Source organism: Bombyx mandarina, chromosome 10 (genome assembly GCF_030267445.1).
Source record: "Bombyx mandarina strain Sakado chromosome 10, ASM3026744v2".
NCBI lineage: Eukaryota > Metazoa > Arthropoda > Insecta > Lepidoptera > Bombycidae > Bombyx > Bombyx mandarina.
In genome coordinates this window covers 13,501,341-13,528,350 of record NC_143217.1, presented here as the reverse complement: position 1 = coordinate 13,528,350, position 27,010 = coordinate 13,501,341, and the positions used below count along the sequence as shown (strand labels likewise).

General features: G+C 40.0%; 1 protein-coding gene across 1 annotated transcript in view; it reads right to left on the bottom strand.

Moving 5' to 3' along the window:
* Window positions 1–368: 368 nt before the first annotated feature.
* sprt (PDZ domain-containing protein sprite) overlaps window positions 369–27,010 on the bottom strand; it is a 58,440-nt gene continuing 31,798 nt past the window's right edge. The window contains 9 exon segments of the mRNA XM_028179857.2: window positions 369–2,699; window positions 3,194–3,355; window positions 3,859–4,009; window positions 4,235–4,372; window positions 14,345–14,503; window positions 15,273–15,429; window positions 15,432–15,496; window positions 16,496–16,617; window positions 25,756–25,812. Coding sequence (XP_028035658.2) covers window positions 1,404–2,699; window positions 3,194–3,355; window positions 3,859–4,009; window positions 4,235–4,372; window positions 14,345–14,503; window positions 15,273–15,429; window positions 15,432–15,496; window positions 16,496–16,617; window positions 25,756–25,812 — 2,307 coding nt within the window. The 3' untranslated portion in view covers window positions 369–1,403.

The window sequence follows — 27,010 nt, the reverse complement described above, 5'->3', positions numbered from 1 at the left end:
CTACCCGTGCGGACTCAACACTTCCTACCACCAGTAAACTTAATTACTGTTATGCTTCTAGTACTTACTGCTTTACTACTGGCCAGAACCTACGACTGCTTCGCATTACAAATAGGCAGAAAGGTGTTTGTTCCCTGGCTACCAACTCACAGATATGGGTTTAACCAAACAAATACTAACAAATTAAAAAAAGCAGGGAGATCTTTAATATACAAAACAGTTCATACAATTTTCTTCAAGTTCAGGTTGTTATTTAATAAAACGTGTTTTTTGTTTTTAAACTAGTCTACGTGTTACGTCCGTTAGTTACTGTAACGACTTACTATCTGGTGGAATCAAAGAATGGTAGCTTAATAAAAAATATATGATTTTATAAAAATATTTGTTTTATTTACATAAAAATAAAATTATCAAAAATATTTATAGTAAATTAATTGATTAATGCGGTGGGTGCACGTGTATTTACATTATTGTCTTTAAAGAAATACATTTTCGTAGTTTTTATTTATCTATCGAAATTACAAGGGAATGGTAAATAATTCGAGAAAATGCATTTTTAGATGCCCATTTCTCCCGTCCCTTCTTACTCTGTTATGTGTGTACTGGAGTACTTGAGATCCCGGGTCTACTAGAGGAGCATACATACATCACAATGTCCCACTTTAGTACCAAATTTGTGCAATATTTAGTTACAAATTCTAACGCTTAAATTGACTTGATTGATTCAAATATAGTTTTACATTAATATTTTGAATGAAATTATCACGATTTTTATCGTTTGATACGTCGACCGTGAACTGTTCAATTTGTTTTTAATATCGTAATTCTTTGTGCATTTACAGAATTTAAATTAACAATATTTAGCCTCAACGTAATTTACAAAGTTAAAATATTTATACAAAAATAAAACTACTTAAAAAAACTGGCAGTAGTAATAACATTCTGTTTATTTTATTTTCTCTCTTCAAAGCCGTCCGTCCCACTCTGACACAACCTGGTGAGCACTGGTCTGTATATTCTGATCATCCTTACAAAATTTCTAGCCTATATCTTTTCTTGTGTGAATGCCAACATTAAAACCAAATATTCAGCTCGACACAATGACTTCTAGTTTGTCATTGATCATCATCACCCGCTCCAACCTGTGTCCAGTTCGATATGCGAGTGCCGCCCTGCAGACTTTCTGGTGAGCAATTTAATTGTTAACATGGCGCATAGTAACTTATGCAGAATTTAATTCTATCTGCATATAATCTTTCCACTAAATCAAGAGCAAGCGCTAATAATAAATTCCGACTGTTTTTTTTTAATCGACAATATAACATAAATATATTATTATGCTCTTTCAAACCTTGCCATGTATAATAATACAAGGTTAGGATTCTTATTAGCATTGGCAAGTATTAGCACCATTTGGATTGACTCATCCCGCTCATTCGTCCCGGCATGGAGTCTTCAGGATAGAAGTCATCAGCTGCTGGAGTATCACGCGGTGACAATCCATTCATTAATTTCCGCGTTGGTCTGGGAGTAGCCCTACTGGGATCTTTCAGCCTCTCCTTGGCCCACTTGTCAGCCGCATGTGTTCTTTTCACTGGTCTCTTGGTGCAGTCCGTCGCCAGATGTCTAATTTCCGAAGGTGGTCTCGGTTGGCTCAAGGTCTCAGTTTCGCTTCCATTCATCAATGAATGAGCGCTGCGTGCTTTGTGCAACGACAGCCGCAGCGGCTTCCTCGGTGGAGTTGGTCTTGATTTCTGTTCTCCGTTCTTTCCGTCCTCATTCTTCTTATAATGACTCATTCTGGTGGAGCAAGTCTCGGAGCCGTAGTCTATCCGCGGCGAGCTGCTATACATGTCACCGTTCGGAAAATCCGAACATTCAGACTCGAATTCTGAAGACTTGGCACTCCGGGAATGTATCTTAGACGTTCTGCGACTGGACTTGTGCGCGTTCTCCAACACCTTGCCGTCTATCTGACTGTACATGTAGTGCTTTTCTGTTTCTACTTGGACGTCTTCTGCACTGTCGTTCTTTTTCATCTTTCGCAAGCGTTGCGATCTTTTGAGCTGCTCGATAATGGATAGAGTTTTTCTCTCGGCCCAGTTGGTTTTCTTGATGCTTTCTTCGATTCTATCAGTTGCCTTCTTGATTTCGATATTTCGGGGATCCCGGCTGGAGGTGGAACGCGTGTCTCTTAGATCTAAGTCGCTATCAGATCGCAGGTATTCTTCTCTTGACCTGCTAAGTCTTTCTGCCTTCATGCGTTGCTTTTCGATATGTCTTTGGTTTCTCTCGATCATTCGTATAGCCGCGTCGGTTTCTGCGCTGTAATCTATACCTCCATGGATACAGTGGTGGGATAAAGAATGGCGCATGTTCCCCGCTCTGTGTTCCAGGCTGTGGGAGCTATGAGACCTGTAGTTTGGGGGTGGAGAGGCTCTAGGTGATATCGCAGTTCTGGACGAAGCACCGGATGCGTTAGACCTGGGTCTCATTAGAGGAAGATTGGTTTCAATGCCGTCTAAGCCGGGTAGTTTGGCGACGATGGCGGTGATGTCGGGACCTTTTTGAAAAACTTGTACTTCTGACTTCGGATTTTTACCATTGGGTTGAGGTTCTGTGGTGATGTTGATGTTTGTCACATTCTTTTTAGTTTTGTTAACCGTTATACAGCTGTCGTTACTGCTGGTTGATTGAAGCTGAAAATAAGGATTTATTGTTATTACAAAATTCTTCAAGACCTTTTATATTTATCTTAATTTCATTTATTAAGTTAATGAATTCAGTTGTTTAGGACGGTCAAAATATCGTTAAAGCACCATTAAAGTGTCGTAAGAAGCATTCAGACAGACCTTTGAATGTTCAAAAGTTAAGCGATTACGGAAATCGCCTTGCTCTATAGATAACTTTAGGAATAAATAAAGGTGATTTTTTTATCTCGCTGCCGATGTAAACTTTTGATGGATTCCGACATATGAGGTGTCTTTAGATCGTCTCAACAGTGGGAGTGACATACGGTGCATTATTTCAATAGTTAGACTGAATTAAAAATACTAACTGAAGCGCCATATTCTAGTTTTTTGCATTTAAACTTTGTAATGCATACTTTAGGTATAATTTCATTCGATAATGTATTTTATGATTTTTTTAAACTGTATATAAAAGTAAGGATAATTTATTTTGAAACACTAACCGGAGAATGCCTTGCAAGTAGCTCGGCGACCTGTTCCTCCAAGTAGGAGATGCGATGTGTGAGCCGCGTGTTATCAGACCGGAGCCCCTCCTTGGCCTTCTCGGCCTCTTCAGCCGCGGTCCTCAGCGAAGCTAGTTCTGATCTTAAAGTGGCCGCTTCATTCTGTAAATTTATTAAAATATATTTGATAGAAAGTGTATTCGTAAAATCGCGTGGGTTCGTAACAATATCGTGAATTAGATATCCTTCCGTTCATTTGATTTCCTTTTTTCCTGTATTACATTTTATAATGGCAACTGACTTCCAAATGTCTGGTGGACTTTTACTGGTGGTAGGACCTCTTGTGAGTCCGCACGGGTAGGTACCACCCTCTTGCCTATTTTTGCCGTGAAACAGTAATGCGTTTCGGATTGAAGGGTAGGGCAGCCGTTGTAACTATACTTGAGAACTTAGAACTTATACTTCAAGGTGGGTGGCGCATTTACGCCGTAGATATCTATGGGCTCCAGTAACCACTTAACACCAGGTGGGCTGTGAGCTCGTCCACTCATCTAAGCAACAAAAAATAAATAAATAAAATGAAGTTTAGCTATTAGATTAGCTTAGACAGCGGTAGCTTAAAGGGTGTTACAATTTCGGTAGTATATCTTGTTGTTTAGTTTTACCTGTGTGAAGGCAGCTGTGGGATGCGAGGGTAGTGAAGTTGTCTGCGATCGAAGCACCACCAGTCTGACTGGACTGGCGGCGTTGACTGCACGCTGGAGCTCCTCTTGACTGTGACATGATATCACCAACGTACCGTTCACTTCGATCAACCTGGAAATAGATTTCGTTATGATAATTCTTAATGCCAAGACGGGTAAACTCCATCAACGTAAATAACTCTATAATAATGATAATATATAGGATATACAATGACGTCATCAATTAAAAAAATTACGTTGCAAGAAAAGGAGAGAGCGTAATTGTTTCATTAGGCACAAATAGACCTTGCCTATTTTTGGCAAGACCGTTACTAATGTAATAAAATTATAATAGAACCTGTCTCCAATTCGAAGCGGGGAGCCCTCAGAGGTCCAGTCGAGGAGGAGGCCTGCGCCGCGCGGAGCTGCGCCCCACGAGTTGTCGCGCGCTTCGATCGCCACAAACGTAGCGTTACCGCCACATTCGCGTACTGCACTGTTTTGATCAGAAAACTTGAGAATTATTATTTCTGAAGTAAATCAAATGTAAGTCTACAAGCCCGTGAATATGGTCTTGTGGCCTATCTCTGTTCCAAAGCTATCATATCTCTGTGTTTAAAGATTGTTTGTTATTCCGTGAGCTTGTCTGCCCGAAAAACTATAAAAACGAACTCAAGATGGTAGACAAATTAAAACTACTACGTTTTTTACGAGCTCGATGGCAGCCCAGCGCCACTTGGTTGGAAATACTCATCAACGCTCACGAAACATCAATAATATCAGAAAAACTGCACCTCAGTTGCCCATCGCTGTGGAGCTTTAAGCCCTCAAGTAAATCAATGTTGCGTATCGCATCATATGAATATGCGTTTAAACGTCATGAAATGAACAGAAAGACTTAATTAAATAAAATAATTTGCCCTCTTTCCGTTGCTCGTCGTGATCGGAGGTCCAGAGTGATCGCGGCGTGTGTTCGCTTCAGTAAAATAAAATGATTTCTTGTTCACGGTTCAGGGATCACGTGTCGGCCGCTGACCGCGTGCAGTCCACACATTTAAGGAATACAGGATAAGTCCTGTGATTTGCGCAATGTGTTCAATAAGTCTGTCAGTATATCATCCGGATTTCAACGGAAACTTTCGAACAAAAACGTCGTATGTGTGTTTTTGTGGGTGACTCACATATATTTATACAACGTTAAACCGTCGGGCTGTGCCTATGCGTTGGCAAGGACATCGAGCCGACTAAAACTCCTGAGGTTCAATTGCCCGCATCTGAATCAACCAATCACCACAACCATAGTAAATCTTGGTCAGCGGATTTATTAATTAAGATTATCGGACCCGCACCGCGACCCTTCAACCAAGTGCGATTTCTTCATCATTCTGTATAGCAGTCTCCTCATCTAAGGTGTATTTAACACTCTAATGTCTAAGCCCGCAATTCTTCATTAATTCTTATGTTCGCATATCATTGGTACCACCAAAATCAAAGTCCGTTGTTTCAAGGTTTCAAGGTATTTGATTACAGTAAATTTCCCGACATTAAGTTTCAAACGTTCCTTCTGGGTTTACTCACATCAAATCAATCAATATACCTAGATATCTTTTTATAGATATCTTTATCTTTTTTTTACTGTTAGTAGGACCTCTTGAGTCCGCACAGGTTTTTCCGTAAAGCAATAATGCGTTTCGGTTTGAAGGGTGGGGCAGCCGTTGTAACTATACTGAGACCTTAGAACTCATATCTCAAGGTGAGTGGCGCATTTACGTTGTAGATGTGTATGGGCTCCAGTAACCACTTAACACCAGGTGGGCTGTGAGCTCGTCCATCCATCGAAGCATTAAAAAAAAAGACCAAAGTCGTCAGAGATTTGCTTTACACTCAGGCATACCCTGAACGCATAGATTTAAATTTTAAGAATATTACTCGCCTCGCACTTTAAGCCTACGTATAAATAAGAACAGACATTTCGCAATAGCTGTCCGATTAGACCATTGGAATAAATATTGAGTTTCCAGTGATCATATCCACCCCAGCAGGTAAGTATGGGGGTCATGGGACTCGCACCTACGCCCTGCGCTTGCGCATACTTCTCTGATTGCCCTTTTCTGGGCCGCATTCGGTGGATAATATATTGAAATTCTAGCTGATACTCTGTAATTCACTAAAATTTATAGGCATTAAATGATTGAATCGAATTTTTTGTATGCGGTAAGTTTAGTAGTAGCAATATGGTTCAATTTTGTTTAATTTAAAGCTGCTGTTGTTGGAAACTACTGTTGGTGGTGGAAACTGCACTAGTATGTTCGGATTTCATCCAACTACCTTGTCGGACTGCGCCCGCGCGGTCTCTTTTCCTCCTAACATTTTAACACTTGCTACAATTCTACAGCTGGATTGGGGACGTATCCTTACAGAAACTTAAGAAGCGAGATTAAATTCTCAATTGTATCGATCTAGGTTAGATTGACTTTTGGATTCTTTTTTCCTGACTAAGCTTTTGGAATGCCTTCGTAAGCCATAAAGCTAATCTAACTGTTCAGCGGTACAGGTTAATTGATTTACTCTTTAACTAGCTTTTGCCCGCGACTTCGTCCGCGTGGAATAGTTACTTTGGTATAACGCTAAATTTTACCCACCTCTTCATTGACGTAGAAAGTGAAAATATTTTACTTTAACCTCTCAAAAGGGAAAAATACCCCGATTTTGAAACATTCTTTACTGGTGCTCCGCTTGCATTGGTCTTAGCGTGATGTTATATAGCCTGTAGCCTTCCTCAATAAATGAGCTATCTGACATTGAAAGAATTTTTCAAATCGGACGAGTAGTTCCTGAGATTAGCGCGTTCAAACAAACAAACTCATCAGCTTTATAATATTAGTATATATGTAGAGAATCATGACGTAAATAATGTAACACATTTTGCGGGAAATGAATATACGTATTTTGAACATCGCAAAATTAAACAGACAAAACAGTATGAACAAAATTACGTTTTTCTCTAATGCTCTGCGCGATATAGGGCTTGGCATGTACAGAAATGATAATAATTTAATTTAAATATTCGATATTTATTTATGTTTACTAAGAGACTACCTTCTTATAGTAGTAATGCACTGCTTTCGTCGTCACTGATGTCCACAAACAAACGATCATCATTTATAATCAGGTGGGCCCGAAGCTACCTATGCCCTTATCCCAATTCATTGTTATGAAACTGGCGCATTGTTACTCAAATTATCGTTTATTATATCTTCGTGTTCTCGGAAGACGTTAATGTGAGAATAATGGGTTCACGAGCGCAACAGAGCACACGCAGCCCGCTCGGCTGATTCGATTTAGATAATCCCGTTTTATACGTTTTACAAGTATGACATCTGTTCACGAAAGGCTTCCACGATAGAGAAACAACATAGAGTAATTAAATGAAGGTTACAAAATTTGTATTTAATAACTTATTTGTTTGTATCAGGCTGTCCATGTTTTTTTTTTCAGTTTCACCAGGACAGGTGGGCCAGTAAAGGCTTAGCCAGTAAGGAAGGGATTAGCTAACAGCTGCCCGAGCGCCTCCGAAGGAGACCTAACAACTCAAGGGCAGTTGCTTCGCGAATGAATCTACTACCGGATCGGCATCGCGACACGCTGAAAATCACGCTGAGAAACTCAACGGGCTGATGCATGGGTTAGGTTGCACGTCGGATTTTTTGCAGAGTTCGACGAGTATGGTTACCAGGTTCCTTGAGCCCGCTCCTAGTGTTAGAGTGTAATGCAAGGGTTATTGGATCAGATGGATCCGTAAGGACGTGTATGTCCATGTGTACCGCTGCATGGGTTTCGGACGGAGCGGTAGGTTAGTTACAAGTATTATAGTTAACTAGGACAGCGAAGAGAACCAATGTGTCTATCTTAGAACAACTGCTATCATATTGCTCCGAAAACACCTGATAGCTTAGAGAGACTTTTCGTGACAGGGAAGATCGAGGAAAAGAGACCGCGCGGGCGCAGTCCGACGAGGTAATTTGATCAAATCCGCATCACACTAGAAATCCCTTTCCACGAAGCCATTCACGCGGTCAATGATCATAAGCGGTGGAGGGATATTACAAAAAGTAAAATCCTGTTGAAACATGATGGTCACGCCCCTCAGCAGTGAGGAAAGGACGCGAGGAGGAGAAGGAGAGTCAACGGCTTCAGACCAGGATGAGAATACAAACATGGCTTGCGCGACTTCATTCGTCTCGTCAAATAATCTACTACATAGAAGTACCGACTTGGCTCCGATATCGCGGCGTCAATGAGCCACGGTTACTACTACGATCCGCACGCTCGTCTAACTATTCATATGGAAACAAAGTAGATGCCTCTGAAGAGAAACATCTGCTTGGAACGATTAAATACAGCTTTGTGTGGAAGTAGTCATTCTTACAGTCGTCAAAAAGTTAATGAGTCGTCTAAACAATTTTCAATATAATTCAATCGTCCATTAGCGTCACTCTTGCATTTCTTTTCGTGGGAATAAACAAAACAAACTGCTTTTGGAGTGAGAAATATGAATATAAAAGCGAAATTACAGTGAAAGCGTCCGAGGTAACAGTTGCCGATAGTTTTACAAGTTTTTATTTAACTTGCCTGTTTGTGTGATCAAATCTTGGAAGTTAAATTACGAGTAGAATCAGATTAACTTTTTCATGTGTTGCTTCAATTTCGATGACAATACATTTTTATGGTAAGTGTGTTTTGAAGAATCAAATTCAAGAATTAAATGCAGATGAATGAACTAATTGACGGTCAATAGTACAGACATAAAATATTGCGTACGTGTTTTGATATGTTTAAGTGTTTTTAAGTTTTGCCATGACATGCATTCAGGGTTGATTGTTTCTTATTGTTATTTATATAATTTGTTAAAATATCCGTCATTAGGATTAGTTTTTAAACTATTTACAAGTAAGAAATAAGCCTTAACCTTAAATAAATGATACATACCTACCTCTGAGTACCTAAGTCACGATGAGGCCAATTTTAATTTTTTTTTATTGCCCTTTTTGACAGACGAGCATACGACCCACCTGATGGTAAGTGGTTACCGTCGCCCATGGACTTCAGCAATGTCAGGGGCAGAGCCAATCCGCTGCTTACCGTCTAATACTCTCCACAAGCCTCGCTTGAGGAAGGACATCTCATAGCGCTCGGGAAACACCTTGGAGGGGAGCTCATTCAAAAGCCGGATGGCACTCGGCAAAAAAAATCTCTGGAAACGCACTGTGGATGAAAGCTGTGGCTCCAGGTAGTATGGATGAATTCTACTCCGGTGGCGGGCGGTGCGATGGTAAAAACGAGATGATGGTATATGGTTACGACGATAGAAAAGCGCGTCAAGACTAGTTACAGTGCATAATTAAAAGTACTTGTACCGTTTAATCTCGCGTTTGATATTGTCATTGTATTACTTCCGACGTTTTGATCACTTTACAGTTTTCGTGTTGACGGAAATTTTATTATGCCTACAACTCGTGACAACCAAATAGAATACTTGTTATTTATGCGATAGAAGACACGAATCGAAATTAACAAATCCGCATCACGAAAGCTTCAATCCGTAAACTCAATAATAAATATAATAAGTAAATTAACTACCGCAGTTACACGCACCGTCTCATTACCGCAGTGAACTTAAGATGCAATATCGACCGGGGAGGAAGAACTCTTTTGTTTTTTTTTATATGTTGTATATGTTGGAAAAGTAATTCAAACTTGTCAAAAATTAATTATATCCAAGTTACCTTTTCAAACGGCATATCGCCAACGTAAATTATTTTTTAGTCATGTTGAATTTTAATGTTTTAATTTTGCCTTAGAATAGGATCTAAAACCAATTGAACAAAACTATGTTTTTTGGGATTGTTTGAACCATCTTTATTTTTATTTATGGGATTGTTATAATCCATCAATAAGTCCACGTAAGTACATTAACTCAAATTCGAAGCTGCCCCTTAATGCGTACGGATCATAAAAAGCGGTTCGCGTGCGATGACGTCGACTACTTGAGTCTTGAGCTCATCATCCTCGTATTATCGTGAACTCAAATCAGATATAATCTACGATAATTTGACTAATACTGTTACTTCTCGTTCGTTACCAACATTGTTGCCTTGGAACCTTGTACCTACTTGTCTAAGGTGAGAATTCGAATTGGTGTTCTGTTAGATAAACAAGAGTAGAGAGATTAACAGAGAATTGATGACTCTTAATGAGGTCAAACATCATTTTTTTTACTTTACAAAGAAATGTAATCGATTTAGTTCCATAAACTATAAAAACAACAAAAACTGTTAAACCACAAATAATAAGGGTACAAAACTTTTAGGGTTCCGTATTTTTAGACAATGCAGATTTTGTGCTGTTTATGGTACTCTGCGAATGTTCTCTCGTACAGATTCGTCTTGGCAGATGGCGTTTTCATTCCGTCAATAGTTTAATTTATCAGGACTGAAATAATTACGTATCGTTTAAGCACAAAATAACACTTTTGCCAAAGTTCTATAATTTTACATTTATTTCGTTGTGATGGACACATCTTGTTGATAGTTAGCTTAGTGGCTATCGGACGACTGCAGGCGTGAATTTCCGAACCATATGGGAAGCCACGGGTCGGGATTCACGTCATTATGGATCCTCCTGATCCATTAACGGTGCTTTTAAGTACTACAAGCACCAGTCACCGTCCTTGTCGAACACGTCGCTTGCAACGAAGGGCTTGACGAGCGAATTAACCCACAGACATAGCCCACTGAGTTTCTCGCCGGATCTTCTCAGTGGGTCGCGTTTCCGATCCGGTGGTAGATTCTGCGAAGCACTGCTCTTGCTAGGGCCAGTGCTAGCATCACTCCGATTTGAGCCCCGTGAGCTCACCTACACGTTAGGGCGAAGCTGATATAGCCTCTCAAGGCATCAGCATAGGTAGGAAAAAGTATGGAAAAAGTAAGTTGGGATGAAGTATGCGTTAACGCTTTCGCGACTCATAGCGGTCGTGGTGTCAATTTCCAAATGCAGAAGTGACCAAATGTGGTGGTAGATATACGACCTATTAACTTTATAGAAAACATTACAATATGTTATATCGCGAGGTACATACGTCATCTACATATATCCTATTTTAATAGCACTATCTAAGCACAAAACGCACCTAAGTTTACTGATTCAATAACATTTATCTCAGACTCCAAGAATGGTCCTGCCCATACGAAAACATTGCGATGTACGTGTACATTCTCGCATCGCGGAGATAGATCTAAAGATAAATCGCAAGGCGTTACATAATTCAAGGGAATTCACCGTATTTGGTGTTTCAGTAACATGTCCACAGCGACAAAGATAAGATTGTAATCTTTTAGCGTATTGTTTTGTTTATAACCTACGTTCCCCTATCTGGATGGTAAAAAAGCACTCACACAACTTGTGCTTTGCATAAGATTTTTTAGCACTAATTTTCTTATGCAACTGTAGGGCAGACAGAATTGGAAAATATAACTAATATTATGAATTCAAAAACAAAACTCATTCAAGTTTTATTTTCATGTCTCAAAATTACGGTTACGACAGTGAGATATATGATAACAAAGTCCAGTGCATAAAATTAAAATAATTTGAATTATAGTTTTTAAGTGTTTTTTTTTAACTATAAAATCTTAAATAATATGTAGAACGATCTAAAATGGTGACTGTCTGTTCAACTTCAATGTGTTGCTCGTAATGGATAGACTCACATATCCGTCTTCTACCCTAGATCAGAATCTGATCACACATCTGAAAAAACTTATATCATATCTACCATATCCAGCCATTACTAGTAATATCTACCCATTACTAGCCATCTAACAGTGTGTGTGTGTCCCTTGAACTTCGAAACTGCCCTCAGAAGTTGAAGAAACAAGCTTAGCGCTTCGTTTGGGATTTAGTGCAACCCCATTACACCTGTATGTCCTTATTGACAACTGTACAATTCCAGCATCGAATATGTATGGCTATGTATTGTATATTTTGATAAATAAATATCTTTAATATCAGAATTATTTTCAGAAAGCCTGTACATATTATATTATTATGTAAATAATACACATTTGGGTTAGTTATTGTGAATAATGATTCTATTGTTTTGTTTCATTGGGAAACGAGCTGCGATGGTCTGAGTGGCTCCGAACCGTGCGTTTTGTGATATTCATTGGATATTGAAATGTTATCTATAAAAGATTTGAAATCTCGTGTTGATAGGATATTTTATTTTACGTATTACGAGAGCCGACTCTAAGGGTACTTACTACTCACATCCACCTGAGAATTCTTGAAATTATTTTTCTTACATCATATAATATACGAATAAATAATACGCGTTAATTCGTGCGTTAAAGATACCAAATGCATCGCTAAGTAGGTACGATGTAATCAATTCAAGGGATTTTTGACTTTATATCCTTGGAAGTAGGACAGTGGCGTAATGGCAGCCAAAATTATGTCGTAGAGGTGCCGAAAGATCTATGGTACGGTATGCTGATGGCGTACACAGGATGGCGGCGCAGATGTGGATGAGAATGGCGGCGAACGTGCATTGTGGTATAAAAAAGGAGAGTACTATGGTCAGCAGTGGAGCAGCACTTATATTCTTGGCTATGTCCCTGGCATTGCTGACGTCCATGAGCGATGGTGACCACTTTCCATCAGGTGGGCCGTATGTAAAGCTGTTTCTGTCGTATTTATTGTTTTCTATGTTTCAAATACCTTAAGGGTTTTGTTAGTTACTGACAACTGAGCTATCATGTTACTCAAAATCATTTGAATTTTGTGCTCCGTACAGTGTAACACAGTATAAATTATTTCTTATCTTTTACGTTTCTTTGGGTAAATGAACTTGTAAGTGTTTTTAGTCGAAATAATTAACGGTACACTCTAAATTGTCGCTTTTAGATTAGGACGGCTATTTCTTTAAACGCCTGCTGTGGACTTTGTTACCTTTATGGCATCATTAAGTCAAAATGATCGCTTCGGAGCATTTATCTAAGGGGTCATAAGTATCGTGTAGATAGCAAGTGTAATTTGAAAACTTTCTATTAAATGATTTGTTGTTTTGAGCCTGGAAAAAAAACCATTAGACTGTTAGTTTCTGAGGCTATGGGATCAATTTCCGAGCTGGTGATTTAGCAGCGCTGTCGAGATGGCAGATAGCGACAGACAAATGACCAGTAATTGTTACAACACGCGCCATTGTTTCGGAGGCGGGACTGACTTTCTATGGCGTTCCTGTGACTCGAGCCGAGGGTTACGTGGACCCGATGGTTCAGAATGGTTTTAATGGTGATTTCTATTTTCGTAAAAAACCTTTTTTATATAGATATGGTGAGCCAATGCGACTAAGTATTATACGATCGTGTTACCCATTTCTGCCGCACATCAGACTTGCGTTTCCTTTCGAAGTTAAGGACAGCCAGGGTTCTTTAATCAAACTTACTACTTAATGTATTATATTACTTTAACTGCTTGGAACCAGGTTGATTCTGGGCTTATCTGACCATCAATGCCAATGTAGAGCTACTGATTAATATTTGAAAAGAATCTCCACGGCACAATGTACTGAACTAAACGTAAAACTTCATGGCAACCCTATGTTGGCGTCATGTGAAAATCTCTCAAAAATCGAGGTCGACCGATGAGAGATTCTTAAAGTATCAATTTAGATATTCGCATGCAGTAATTACATGGTTGTATACAGTGTCGACACGTCAATAGAAGACGACCGTGCTGAATGATGTGAGAATATATGTCCAGCAGAGTAGGATTGAATTATTCAGATGTAGGCACCTCCAAATATCGTATTGAAATATTTTGTATTATAGATACGTATCCGTGTAGTAAGCAGTGCCAGTGCCGTAGATATTTAGTAGCTAAAGAGATGTCTACTTTGGTAATGAAATAAGCAGAATCTACCTTCACGAGCAAGAGGAGTATACGCTTTATATATTGTACACTAGCTGACCCGGCAGACTTTGTTATGCCTCAATCGATAAATAAAAGATCTAAACTTTTTTGTAAAATAAGCTTAAAGCAAACAAAAGGAATCCGTCCGACGGGGGACACGTCAAGGGGAAAACAAAATTGTTATTTTTATTTAATTCCGAGAATTTTCATATTTATCTACCTTTTAAACCTTCTCTGGACTTCCACAAATAATTCAAGAACAAAATTAATCAAATCGGTCCAGCCGTTCTCGAGTTTTAGCGATACTAACGAACAGCAATTCATTTTTATATATATAGATAGATTGGCGCTGACATTTTGTATAATAATAATGAAAATCAGTTCATTTTGAGAGTCAATCATCGGCAACATCATAATTCCTAAAGTAAAGCAATCGTTAATTCCCCTTCCAAAACAATGAGTAGCACTGTAGCACTAGCAAAGTACAAAAGCTAACCTGTATAGAGTGGGCCTGATGTTTCGTTCTGCGGCCGCCTCTGCTTGTTCTATGAGCTGTGCCAGCGCCCGCGCCTGTTCGCTCAACGTCAGTAGCTCCAACTCTTCACGTCCCAACTTGTACTGCAGCTCTGCTTGCTGGATCCTAGTGTCGATGTTGCTGAAACCAAGAAGACTTTTGTAGGCATACGTTTAAATCAAAATGCATACACGGAAATTATAAGTAACTAGCTGACCCGGCAGACTTCGTAGTTCCTCAATCGATAAATAAAAGACCTAAATTTTTGTATAAAGTAAACTTAAAACAATTAAAAAGGAATCAGTCCAACGGGGGACACATCAAAGGAAAAACAAAATTGTTATTTTTATTTAATTTTGACCATTTTCGTATTTATCTACCTTTTAAACCAAAATTTGCCAAATCGGTCCAGCCGTTCTCGAGTTTTAGCGAGACTAACGAACAGCAATTTATTTTTATATATTTAGATATTATACGTAAAGCTTCGTACATAATTACTATAGGGCGTAATGTAAGCCTGCACTGTAAAGAACAGGCATCCTGTCCAAGCAGTAATGTTTTCTGGTTTCATTGGGGAACAGCAATTATCCTATGAAATTCTTAGTTGAGTTGAGTCCTATGAATTCTGAGTTCTGCCTCTAGTGACCGCTTACCATTTCGTCAACCAATTAAGAGCAATAAAAATGCATAAATCCGGACTATGTACAAAATGAAAAAAAAAAAACTTTATATATTTATTATGTATTTAAAGTAGAGCAATTACTAAAGCCGATAGAGACTGCAAATCAAAATTAGCTTTGGAATAATATGGTATTGCATTTAGCACCGAAGTTTCACTAACCTCATGGACCTAATGACGCACAGCGTTACTTGGGTCCTACTTCTATTACCATATAACATTATCACTTACTCGGTAACGTGAGTCTTGTCAAGCCGTCTCCTCAACTCTTGTATATTCTCTCGTCTAGTCTCCAGGTCTGCTTTGACTGCTGCAGCACGTTCCTCTAGTGCTCTTTGTTCTTCTAGCGACAGTGTGGCGGCCTCTTCATGGCAACTAGCTCGGGACGCGGGGGAGAGGCAGCTTGAGCAGCCAAACGCGCGGCGCTCAGTGAAGCGCTAAGTTGTTTCTTCAAGCTAGAAAGTACTACTTTTCACGAACTTCAAACACAGACATTACAGCTGATATTAATGACATTAATGATAGTTATGTGTTAGATTTTTTACTTACTTACTAACAAAATATGTTATGGTTGAAAAAATAAAAAACTGAAATAAAGTATAAATAAATAAATTACAGAAGCAGCGGGGTTTTGATACAGTTTTTCTTGTTGCTTAGATGGGTGGACGAGCTCACAGCCCACCTGGTGTTAAGTGGCTACTGGAGCCCATAGACATCTACAACGTAAATGCGCCATCTACCTTGAGATATAAGTTCTAAGGTCTCAGTATAGTTACAACGGCTGCCCCGCCCTTCAAACCGAAACGCATTACTGCTTCACGGCAGAAATAGGCAGGGCGGTCGTACCTACCCGTGCGGACTCACAAGAGGTCCTACCATCAGTTTTTGTACCACTTTGGGCTTAGTGGCAGCCTAGCCTAGCCTTTCAATCAAAAATTTACAGGCTGGGTGCCATTTGTTTAATTTTTTTAATCTCCTTTAGGTATGTTCTGGATTGTAATAAATAGTTGACAAACATTACCAATCGATAGTTTTAATGACATAGCCGATGGCTGCGTTTATATAAGACCTACTATTAATTCCAATTTAATCTCGGGATTAATCTCAATAAGCACAGCGGAGGTATTATGTGCGGCTTTTTTTTCCCTACCTATGCTGATAGCCTTGAGAGGCTATTTCAGCTTCACCCTAACGTGTGTAGGTGAGCTCACGGGGCTCAAACCGGAGTGTTGCTAACACTGACCCTAGCAAGAGCAGTGCTTCGCAGAATCTACCACCGAATCGGAAACGCGACCCACTGAGAAGATCCGGCGAGAAACTCAGTGGGCTGTGCCTATGGGTTAATTCGCTCGTCGAGCCGTTCGTCGCAAGCGACGGGTTCGACGAGAACGGTGACCGGATCGCGACAAGTCCTAACACCAATAAGTGCATCACGCGTTACCAATACTGCTTACCTTTGTATTAATGTATCTTTGTCGCTAAGAGCATTCCGGAGCGCATCGAGTTCCCTGGTGACGTCACGGGCTCCAGCGCTTCGTCGCCGCGGACCCGACAGAGACACTTCGATATTCGCCATCTGCAACATAAATGAAGAGTTAAATCTGCTCGAAGAGTCGCCCTTCAACGGAGATTATGGCGCAGATACAGATACCTGCTATATGCTAGAATGGCTTACGACAACTACTTTCTTCATCAGATATTGATTAAATTAAATTTACTAGTGGTAGGACCTCTTGTGAGGCGGCGCGGGTAGGTACCACCACCCTGCCTATATCTGCCGCGAAGCAGTAATGTGTTCCGGTTTGAAGGGTGGGGCAGCCGTTGTAATTATACTTAAGGCCTTCGAACTTATATCTCAACGTGGTGGCGCATTTACGTCGTAGATGTCTATGGGCTCTAGTAACCACTTAACACCAAATGGGCTGTGAGCTCGTCCACCCATCTAAGCAATAAAAAAATATCCTAGGTTCGCAAATTTGTGGTTGTTGTTGTTGTGGTCACTAGTTGTGATAATGTGTTTATGATGTCGCAAGAAGTGTTTTTTAGTTTTAAAGCTATATTTATTAAAATTAAATATTTGAGCATCTACTCTAGATGTTTGAATAGAATCAATCAATAGAAGTATGCAGTAAAAGTACTCTTTGATGGTTTTTAATATGGTATAATATACCTTACTCGCGCACGGTATACTGGTTTATATCGGAGTTGGAACAAGTTCTAAATCAACACAGTTGGCATGTAATCTACACTCGATAAAATAATTAGCTGTCTTGTAACTTTGCATCATTTCATTAGAACTCAAAGTGTAAGGGAACCGCTCCTGGAAACAGACCGGTTGTGCGGCGCTGAAGATGATTGGCACCAGAACACTAACACTTTTTTGTAGCTTAGATGGGCAGCCGACTCTTCCCTGAATTGCCAATAACAACTGTACTAAGTTTTAAGTCGAAGTATGTTGAAAACGCAAAATAATCACGCATACACATTTTGATACATTACAAGTTTGACGAGCACAGTATCTGATGCCAAACAGTTCTCGCCGGAATGGCTGCCACCCGCCGTGAGGAATAAGATTGCTAAGAAGAAGCCGTCAAACCTAACGTATGCACGCGGCTGCTTCATTCAAACTTGTAAGTCTACTTAGAGGCTATTTTTAATTGGGAAATGCTCAGAGGACTTGTGTGACATAATTCCGACACCCTCTTTTCTCTATCGCACCATCCACCACGGAGCCGTAAGCATTTCCAGACATATTTTTTTGCTAAATACCATGCAGATCTGGGATGAATTACTCTTCAAAGGGTTTCTAGAGGATCGCTATGAGATTTTTTTTAATTGTTATTGCTTTGATGAGTGAACGAGCTCACATGTCCATCTTCAAACGAGGCTTATGGAGAGTATTAAGCGGTAGGCAGCGGCTTGGCTCTACCCCTGGCATTGCTGAAGTCCATGAGCGACGGTAACCACTCACCATCAGGTGGGCCGTATGCTCGTCTGCCTACAAGGGCAATAAAAAAAAAAAAAAAAAACAGCCCACCTGGTGTTAAGTGGTTACTGGAGCCCATGGACATCTATAACGTAAATGCGCCACTCACCTTGAGATATAAGTTCTAAGATCTCAGTATAGTTACAACGGCGGCCCTACCCTTCAAACCGGAACGCATTACTGCTTCACGGTAGAAATAGGCGGGGCGGTGGTACCTACCCGCGCGGACTCACAAGAGGTCCTACCACCAGTGATTACGCAAATTATAATTTTGCAGGTTTGATTATTATTACACGATGTTATTCCTTCACCGTGGAAGTCAATCGTGAACATTTGTTAAGTACGTATTTTATTAGAAAAATTGGTACCCGCCGCGGGATTCGAACACCGGTGCATCGGTACATACGAATGCACCGGACGTCTTATCCTTTAGGTCACAACGACTTCATTGACTTTTCAACCCACGCGACTTTACAAATACACTTTCTATCCAATATATTTTAATAAATTTACAGAATGAAGCGGCAACTTTAAGATCAGAACTAGCTTCGCTGAGGACCGCGGCTGAAGAGGCCGAGAAGGCCAAGGAGGGGCTCCGGTCTGACAACACGCGGCTCACACATCGCATCTGCAATCGCACAAACGAGATTTGAAAAGAGTCGTCCGCGGTAGGCAACGACTTGCCTGTACCCTTGGCATAGCTGATGTCTGTGAGTGACATGCGTGGGTAAAATGCATTCTACTAACAATATTTGTACGCAAGCTTACAGATTTCCGGGATTGTTAATTATACGATGTTACTCACGCATTGTGAAAGTCGTTTGTGAGCATCAATGTATGTACAAAGGTAATACCCACATAACAAACTATAAGATTGCAAGCAGACGGTGTGATCGCAGTGAACCTAATTTACATAAACGAATGTATTGCAATCAGAATCGCAAGCAACCGAGCATCGCGCTGGATCTGATCTCGACTATCTGCGTTATAGTGCAGTGAAATGCAATGATTTCATTAACATTTTGACAGGCGTAAATGGTCATACGATCTAAATGCCCACCAACTAAAAACTTGTTGATTAAGCTATGACCGGATGCCATATAGGTATGTTACATTCATAGCGTGAAAGCCGAAATTTAATTTAAGCTTTATTGGCACGCAGAAAAGCAATAAAACAGATGGTTTTAAAATAATATCTAAATCTAAACTGCGAAAAAGGGCAATTTGTAAAAAGTGTTAATTAGTTGCTGGATTCTCGTGCTCACGTTCCACCAGATTTTGAATAGTGTTCAGAGTACGGCCCTATGGCTCCACTATGGAGCCACCATGAGCAAACACCCAGTTATCTGACCTTTGAAACCGGAACGTATGACTAGAAATAGAGAAGACAGTGAGTGGTATTTATACGCGCGGGCTCGAAATAAGTAGAAGCCACCTATCTAGTATTATGATGGTAGTATGACAGGAATCTTTTCTTCCGCATTCACAACATTCTTACCTGAAGGGTAGGCAACGCACTGGCGTAAACGCTGGTGACCGTGGGCGGCGGTGAATCACTTACCATCAGGTGACCCGTCTTGCTCGTTTGCCTCTCGTTGTTATAAAAAAAAAACATAATTTATTACATACAACATACATACCAAAGTTTATTCCAATTTATATAGATTATGGGTTCCCTGATTCTTGCACTGTGTCCTATGTTACGCAGGAAATTAACTTTATTTATAGTTTCAATTCAGTTGGAAGTTTCTTCCCAACTATTGTTTCAAGGAAGTTAATCGTCGTCGGCCCTTCCCATGACTGGTTACTGTTTCCACAAACATGTCTCTGTTCTCGCGTTTGAATTCTTAATCTATTTTTCCTTTCAAGCTCTGTGCTGCTGATGTGTTTACAGATTATTTTTACACTATTGTTGTAGATGAACAAACCTGGTCTTAAGTGGTAATAGACATTACAACGGGAACGTTACCAACCTACTTCAAATTTATTGCATCTAATGGTGAATGATCACCATTGCCCAAAGGGCAGCAATGCGAGGGGCACTGGCAAGCCACTGTTTACTGTTAACGGATATATTCCTAATTATAGCTCATTTTAAAGAAATTCATACATAAAGAACATTCGAGAAACGATGAGGACAAGAGTAAGTTTTTTTTCCTAACTATGCCTATATGCACGTAGATAGCCTTGAGAGGGTATTTCAGCTTCCCACTAGCGTGTAGGTGAGCTCTCGGGGCTCAAACCGGAAGTATTGCTAGCACTGGCCCTAGTAAGAGCAGTGCTTCGCAGAATCTACCAGAAACTAAGCAATAAAAAAATAAAAATGATTTGAAATGCGTCACAGAAAATATGGCTGTTTGTAGCAACTTGGACATGATTAACCTACTCCTTAAATTGAATACCCAAAGTACTTGCGGCACATTTTATTTATTTATTACTTAGATGGGTGGACGAGCCCACGGCCCACCTGATGTTAAATGATTATCGGAGCTCATAGACATCTACAACGTAAATGCGCCACCCACCTTGAGACATGAGTTCTAAAGTCTCACCTTTAACTACTTTTCTGTAACGAAATTAAGTTTGTAAGAAAAGGCTGGCCGCACCCAATCCACTCAATCCACATAAAGAGCTTGAAACTCTTAGATCTTAAAACTAAACGTAAGCCGATTCTCGTTATGTTTTCAACGGACTTATTATGTTTAATTACCCATTCTTGAATATTGGTAATAGACATTCGGACGTTATATTCGGTCAATTAATTTAATAGAAACTTCAACATGAAAACCTCCTTGATAGTGATTAATTAATCATTATGGAAGTAGACACATAAAAAAAAACATATTACGTAAAAGAGACATTTAATAAGACGTAATGACATTAAAAAAAGGAAATGAAAGCGTATTAGTTATATGAAAGTGTGAATAAAACCTTCTCGAATGCTTCTTATCTTTTTGCCGCATTTAAATGTCACTACGTCTCGACACGACAATTTACAAGCCCACCTGAGATAACATATCTCTGAATACAACAAATAATATACCTATATAGTTCTTTGAATTCGTTTGCGTTGGGAGACGAGGTCTTAACTTCAATATGGAAGTGGATCTTAATGCGTTTAGGAAGTTGATGAAATTTTATTTGAAGTTTATTTTATATTTATGTCTTATTTATAATTTTAAACTAGCGACCCGCCCTCGCTTCGCTTCGGAAACTGTAATTTATTATTGATTTCTCCACTATTTATTGGATGTTATTATACATATAAACCTTTCTCTTCAATCACTCTATCTATTAAAAAAAACCGCATCAAAATCCGTTGCGTAGTTTTAAAGATTTAAGCATACATAGGAATATGGATATAGGGACAGAGAAAGCGACTTTGTTTTATACTATGTAGTGATAAGACATAAATATAAAAGACGACAACAAAAGTACATAGATCCAGACACCAAGTGACAATATCCTTAACAAATAAAACTGACGTCGATCGGGATTCGAACTAATTGAATCACTTATGTGATGGTAAAGTGAAGTTATTATTGAATAATATCTTAATGGAGGTGCTGCTATTGCATTGTTTCACCAGTTTTTGCCACAAAGTACTTTCAAGCAATAATTATTAACCGACTTCAAAAGGGAAGAGGTTCTACGTCCGATTGTCTGTATTTTACACATTAAAATTTATGTGCATCGATTGATCTGTCCCGTGTAGATCGATTTTGAAATATTTTTGCTGTTTGATAGGATACACTCGAGGAACTTCCCGTTGCTAAGCTTATTTTATGTATCAATCTTGAAGTCTGTTTTGAATCTTTTTTAGATTATAATTTTTAAAGTAAATATATTATTTGATTCCTGGTTGAAGTAAGGTATTTTCGTGAATGATATTTGATGTTCAACAGTAGAACGTGCTCGGTATTTTCCGGTTTCCAGAAGATAGTTCACGTCCATTCAATTTAGAATGTTTTGTTACTGATTCATAGTTTCACTTAGTTATTTTCGAAGTTTTGAATAGTTAAATTTTTTTTGAGACATTTACGTAATAAATACCGTACCGTTAGTTATAATCTGGTCAAACACTCGCAAAAACCGAAGATAAAACTAATTTAAAGCAAATTACATACGATAGCACGTAAATAATATTAGCATAGTGCATAATATAACACTGCTCTCCTCTCCCAATTGGTCTTGGCCTCTCCCAATCTACACCACTGTGGACGACTGTGGGCTGTTGATGATGATGATGATGATGATAATATAACAATAAAAATACGCAATATTCTGCTTTCGTAATGTTTGTAGGATATCCCAAAGATTCTAAGTTACGCCTCAATCCATGCGACCTTTCACTCTCTATTATACAGAAAGAACCAAATTAAATAATGAAAACACCAATAACCGGTTCTACATCCTTAAAACAGTCTCGGGGTCCGTTACGTCCGCTCACATGGTCCAGTATATGTGACCTAAACCGCGGCCTAATCACATATTACGCGTGTTTATACTACCATAATTGTTTCCTATTAATTTTAGACATATTTTCTAAAGTTAATTAGAATAGTATTGGCACCAATATTTTGATGTTTTTAATTGGACTTCAATTAAGCTTACTCCATGTAAACAGCTGAAGAACCTTTTTTGTAATTTTTACATTTTTTCAAAATTTTAAACTTTTATTGATTGGCTCTCCTGTAAAGTTGCAAACATGTCGCTTAAACCAAATCGCTTTTAACTTCTCGATATGATATGAAATACTAGTAGAGCCATAGCTTGGTAATTGCGCAAACATTATTTATCGTCCAGCGGTACCATCGCAAATAAATTCCCTGACGAACTGTATTTAAAGTTCCAAATCAATCGCATAAGCTATCCCTTAGAACACAAATAAACAAATAAACTTTGGGCACATAATGCGATCTCCATTGCACAGCCTGGAGAAACTCATAATTCTCAGACAAATGGAGGGGAAGCGCGCTAGAGGAAGAGCGCCAGCTAGATGGGTGGACCAACTCAAGGAGGTGACTGGAGGCCAGATACAGGGAGCTGTACATATGGCGCAGAACCGGACCGAGTGGAGAAGATTGACATACAGTCACGATCCTCAGCATTGAGGGAACGACCAGAAAGAAACAAACTAGACAGACACAAATATTATATATAAAAGGGATTTTATGACCTGGTAACTAAGACCTTTAAGTCATGTCTTATTTTAATTTATATTCATATTTTTATGAAAAATGATATTATGGAGTGAAATGAAATGAAGATGATTAATTTGAGATATTAATGAACTGGAATGAAATTAAATGAAATGAAATGAGATAATATGGGATGAAATATAATCTCAGTAAAATGGTGGTCATTTACTAAGATTTTTTCACTGGACTTCTTGGAGGATCCCGAGAAGTTACGTCCAGCGGCTTTGTTTCATTTCCCACATTTGTGCACTTTCACAGATATTAAACAGTTAATAAACCACCGTTATTACACATTTAAACCTGAAGAAACACTAAATATACAAAATAAAACAAATCACACAACTTCACTCCTCGCTTTCCCGCTAAAAAGTCGACACAAATATTAGTTTTACTACACATTAAACAATAAAAAAACCACATGCTCACAATCGCCATTGTTAATAATGTAGTTGATTTATAATGATTTAAGATATATTGCCATCTCCAGTAATGATATGGGCAAAAATTAACAAATTAAAAAGAGCAAACGAAAGAAAGTGTGACGAGTCGAAAGTACGAACCTGGTGTTAATGCGTTTTAATTAAATGTTATAATGTTCATGTTAATGCCGGTACTCATATACATGAGTGTAAAATATGTTTATGACGAAGGCAGTTAGGAATGTTCGTTAAAGACCGTTATTAAAGGCATAGATAATACAGATAAATTTGTTATAGATAAGCAAACCCTAGCACTCAATAAAAATGTTTACGGGCGTGGGCCACTAGATGGTTTCGCTTCGATTAGTTTCCTCCTGTAGATGGGAGTAACATATTACTTACCCTATATTTTATTTTTAACGAAGGATTTTGTAAATTTACAGAAACCACAAATTGATAAAATTTAATCAATTTGTCTTTAACAAATGAAGATTTGGATGATTTATTATTTTTTCTTTTCTGTGTAAACAATAATTAAATGCCTTAACTTCAACAACATATAAGTTTAGGGGCATTCGCTACAAGATGTCGCTAGTTTCCATACAAAAAAATATTCGTCTTAAAGTATCGCAGTTTCAGGGCCCTGATTAAAAGTTGCTTTCACATGCTAACATCGGAAATGCAAGCTCTGAGAGTATTAAAGCTGATCTCTATAAGCTTTTAACTTTTTTTTATTTTTTTTTTATTGCCCTTGTAGGCAGACGAGCATACGGCCCACCTGATGGTGAGTGGTTACCGTCGCCCATGGACTTCAGCAATGCCAGGGGCAAAGCCAAGCCGCTGCCTGCCTAACTGTATACATTTTATTGACACCGCAGAAAGTGAAGGGTTTTTAGCGGAAATATATCAACTCGGTGGCACAGTAGTTTTTTTTTTTTTTTTTTTTTTTTTTTTTTTTTATTGCTTAGATGAGTGGACGAGCTCACAGCCCACCTGGTGTTAAGTGGTTACTGGAGCCCATAGACATCTACAACGTAAATGCGCCACCCACCTTGAGATATAAGTTCTAAGGTCTCAATTATAGTTACAACGGCTGCCCCACCCTTCAAACCGAAACGCATTACTGCTTCACGGCAGAAATAGGCAGGGTGGTGGTACCTACCCGTGCGGACTCACAAGAGGTCCTACCACCAGTAATTACGCAAATTATAATTTTGCGGGTTTCATTTCTATTACACGATGTTATTCCTTCACCGTGGAAATCAATCGTGAACATTTGTTGAGTACGTATTTCATTACAAAAATTGGTACCCGCCAGCGGGATTCGAACACCGATGCATCGCTAAACACGAATGTACCGGACGTCTTATCCGTTAGGCCACGACGACTTCATAATACATTCATCATACATCGTTCGTGTGATGAACAGGTTTTGTTGCTTGACTTAGGTATTTAATATCTATATCTGTGTTTATTAAATGCATCTGGTGCTCATGGTACAGGAATCTTATTTTAGGTCTCTATCTAATCTCATTTTAGGTAGGTAGGATTTGACTCTAATTTTTTATTAAACATGGTTGTTTCCCTGATTGTCAATTGTCAACTGATAATAAGTAGTGACTGTTCAAAGTATTATTGCACGTCAAACGTGCCATGTTCATAAGGATATCGACAATGACAGTGTAATGGACTCACGATACCAATTGGAAATTTTTGTCATGTTTACTAATTTTACTTTACTTCGCATACCACGGACCGCCAACAGAACAAACCAATCCATTCTCCAGCAACTTCGCGTAAAAACGAGACTGTCTGCGACCTATTACCAAAGATGTCTTAGTTACTTTTGTCACATAGCTCGACGGCAAGCAGACAACCTTGAAAGATTGGTTGTGGTGGGTATGGTAGAAGGGAAAAGACCTCCGGCCGGCCACCAAGTCGTTGGTCGGATCAAATGGCCGCGCTCACCGGACTCTCTGTTACAGCAGTCCCGAGGGAAGCCGAAAACCGAAATGGAAGGTAATTGTACAAAGACGAAGGCCTTTCAAGGACACGACCTTCAGCAATGAAATATGTGATGAAGCAGAAGAAAAATAAGGTTTACTAACCTTTGCCTCTAGACTATCCAGATTGACCACGCCCCCACCACCAGCCTCCAAGGTTTGCTGAAAAAAGAAACACTATTATTGTTTGTCATAATTTCTTCTACTGCTAGATAGATGATGCTCCTAAGGTAGAACTGCCCGTTTCTACCGCGAGGCAAAGATGGGTTTAGGTTTGAAGTTGAAAGACCGGACAATCCTATCAAGATTTTGATCACGAGTGTTGCAGTTGACGACTGTGGTTACGTTGAGAAACAATATTTACATATTACAGAGCAAATCGGATTAACTGAATCGCGCATATGATAATCTTCAGTAATTTTGATGGCGTTAGCCCGTATGAGTACATCGGCACAACCTTCCGGCTTGTTTCTACCATATTTTTTTTTTCCACAGGAGAAATCGCCGGATCCCCACCCGCGCGGCAGGTGGGGTATGTGGGAGTTGAACCTCACTAAAAACTCCTGCCGATCACAACCGGCGCCCTACCTCGGACCGGGCCGGAGCCCAGTCGGGGCTATTGAAACGGCGGGACAGGGTTGACGCAGAGCACATTACATCCATCCCACCGTCCCACGGACGCCGGACCGGCGGCCGCCAGCGACACGACCACCGGTTCCCTCGTTCAGCGGGCCGAGAGCCCGCTTTGATGGCGCCGCGTTACACCTTCCCCCAGAGCGGTCGGGGGAACGCGGTCTACCATCACCCGGCTTCCTACTGCGGGTGAGCGTGCAGAGCACGCCACCCCACGTCTAGGTCTCTCCCCGCACAAAACGGGTGGGACCCCTAGCTCTTAGGGGGCCAGGTCACGGATACGACCCCGGTCCCGACCCCCTGCTCGGCGGCGGCGGGTTTCTGCGTAGTGAGGAGAGCTTTGCCTCACTCGCCCCGCCGCCTCCTTCTGCGAGATGGTGCACTCGCAGAAGTCGAGCATAGCCTTCCATGACTCATCGCCACCAAGCATCGACGCCACGACGCCAGGCAGCGACAAGTCAGGTCCTATCTTTGCGACCAGGACACGGCGCTGCACCTCCCAAGCGGGGCAGACAGCGAGCGTATGCTCCGCCGTGTCCAGGTCGTGTCCACAATGGTGACACCTCGTCGTCGGCTCAGCCCCTATCCGGCGCAGGTACTTCCCGAAGCATCCGTGCCCGGTCAGCACCTGCACCAGACGAAAGGTGAGACGTCCTTCGCCGCGATTCACCCAGTCATCAAAGACTGGGTAAACCGCCTCGACGGTCCGTAGCCCCCACGTGGGGTT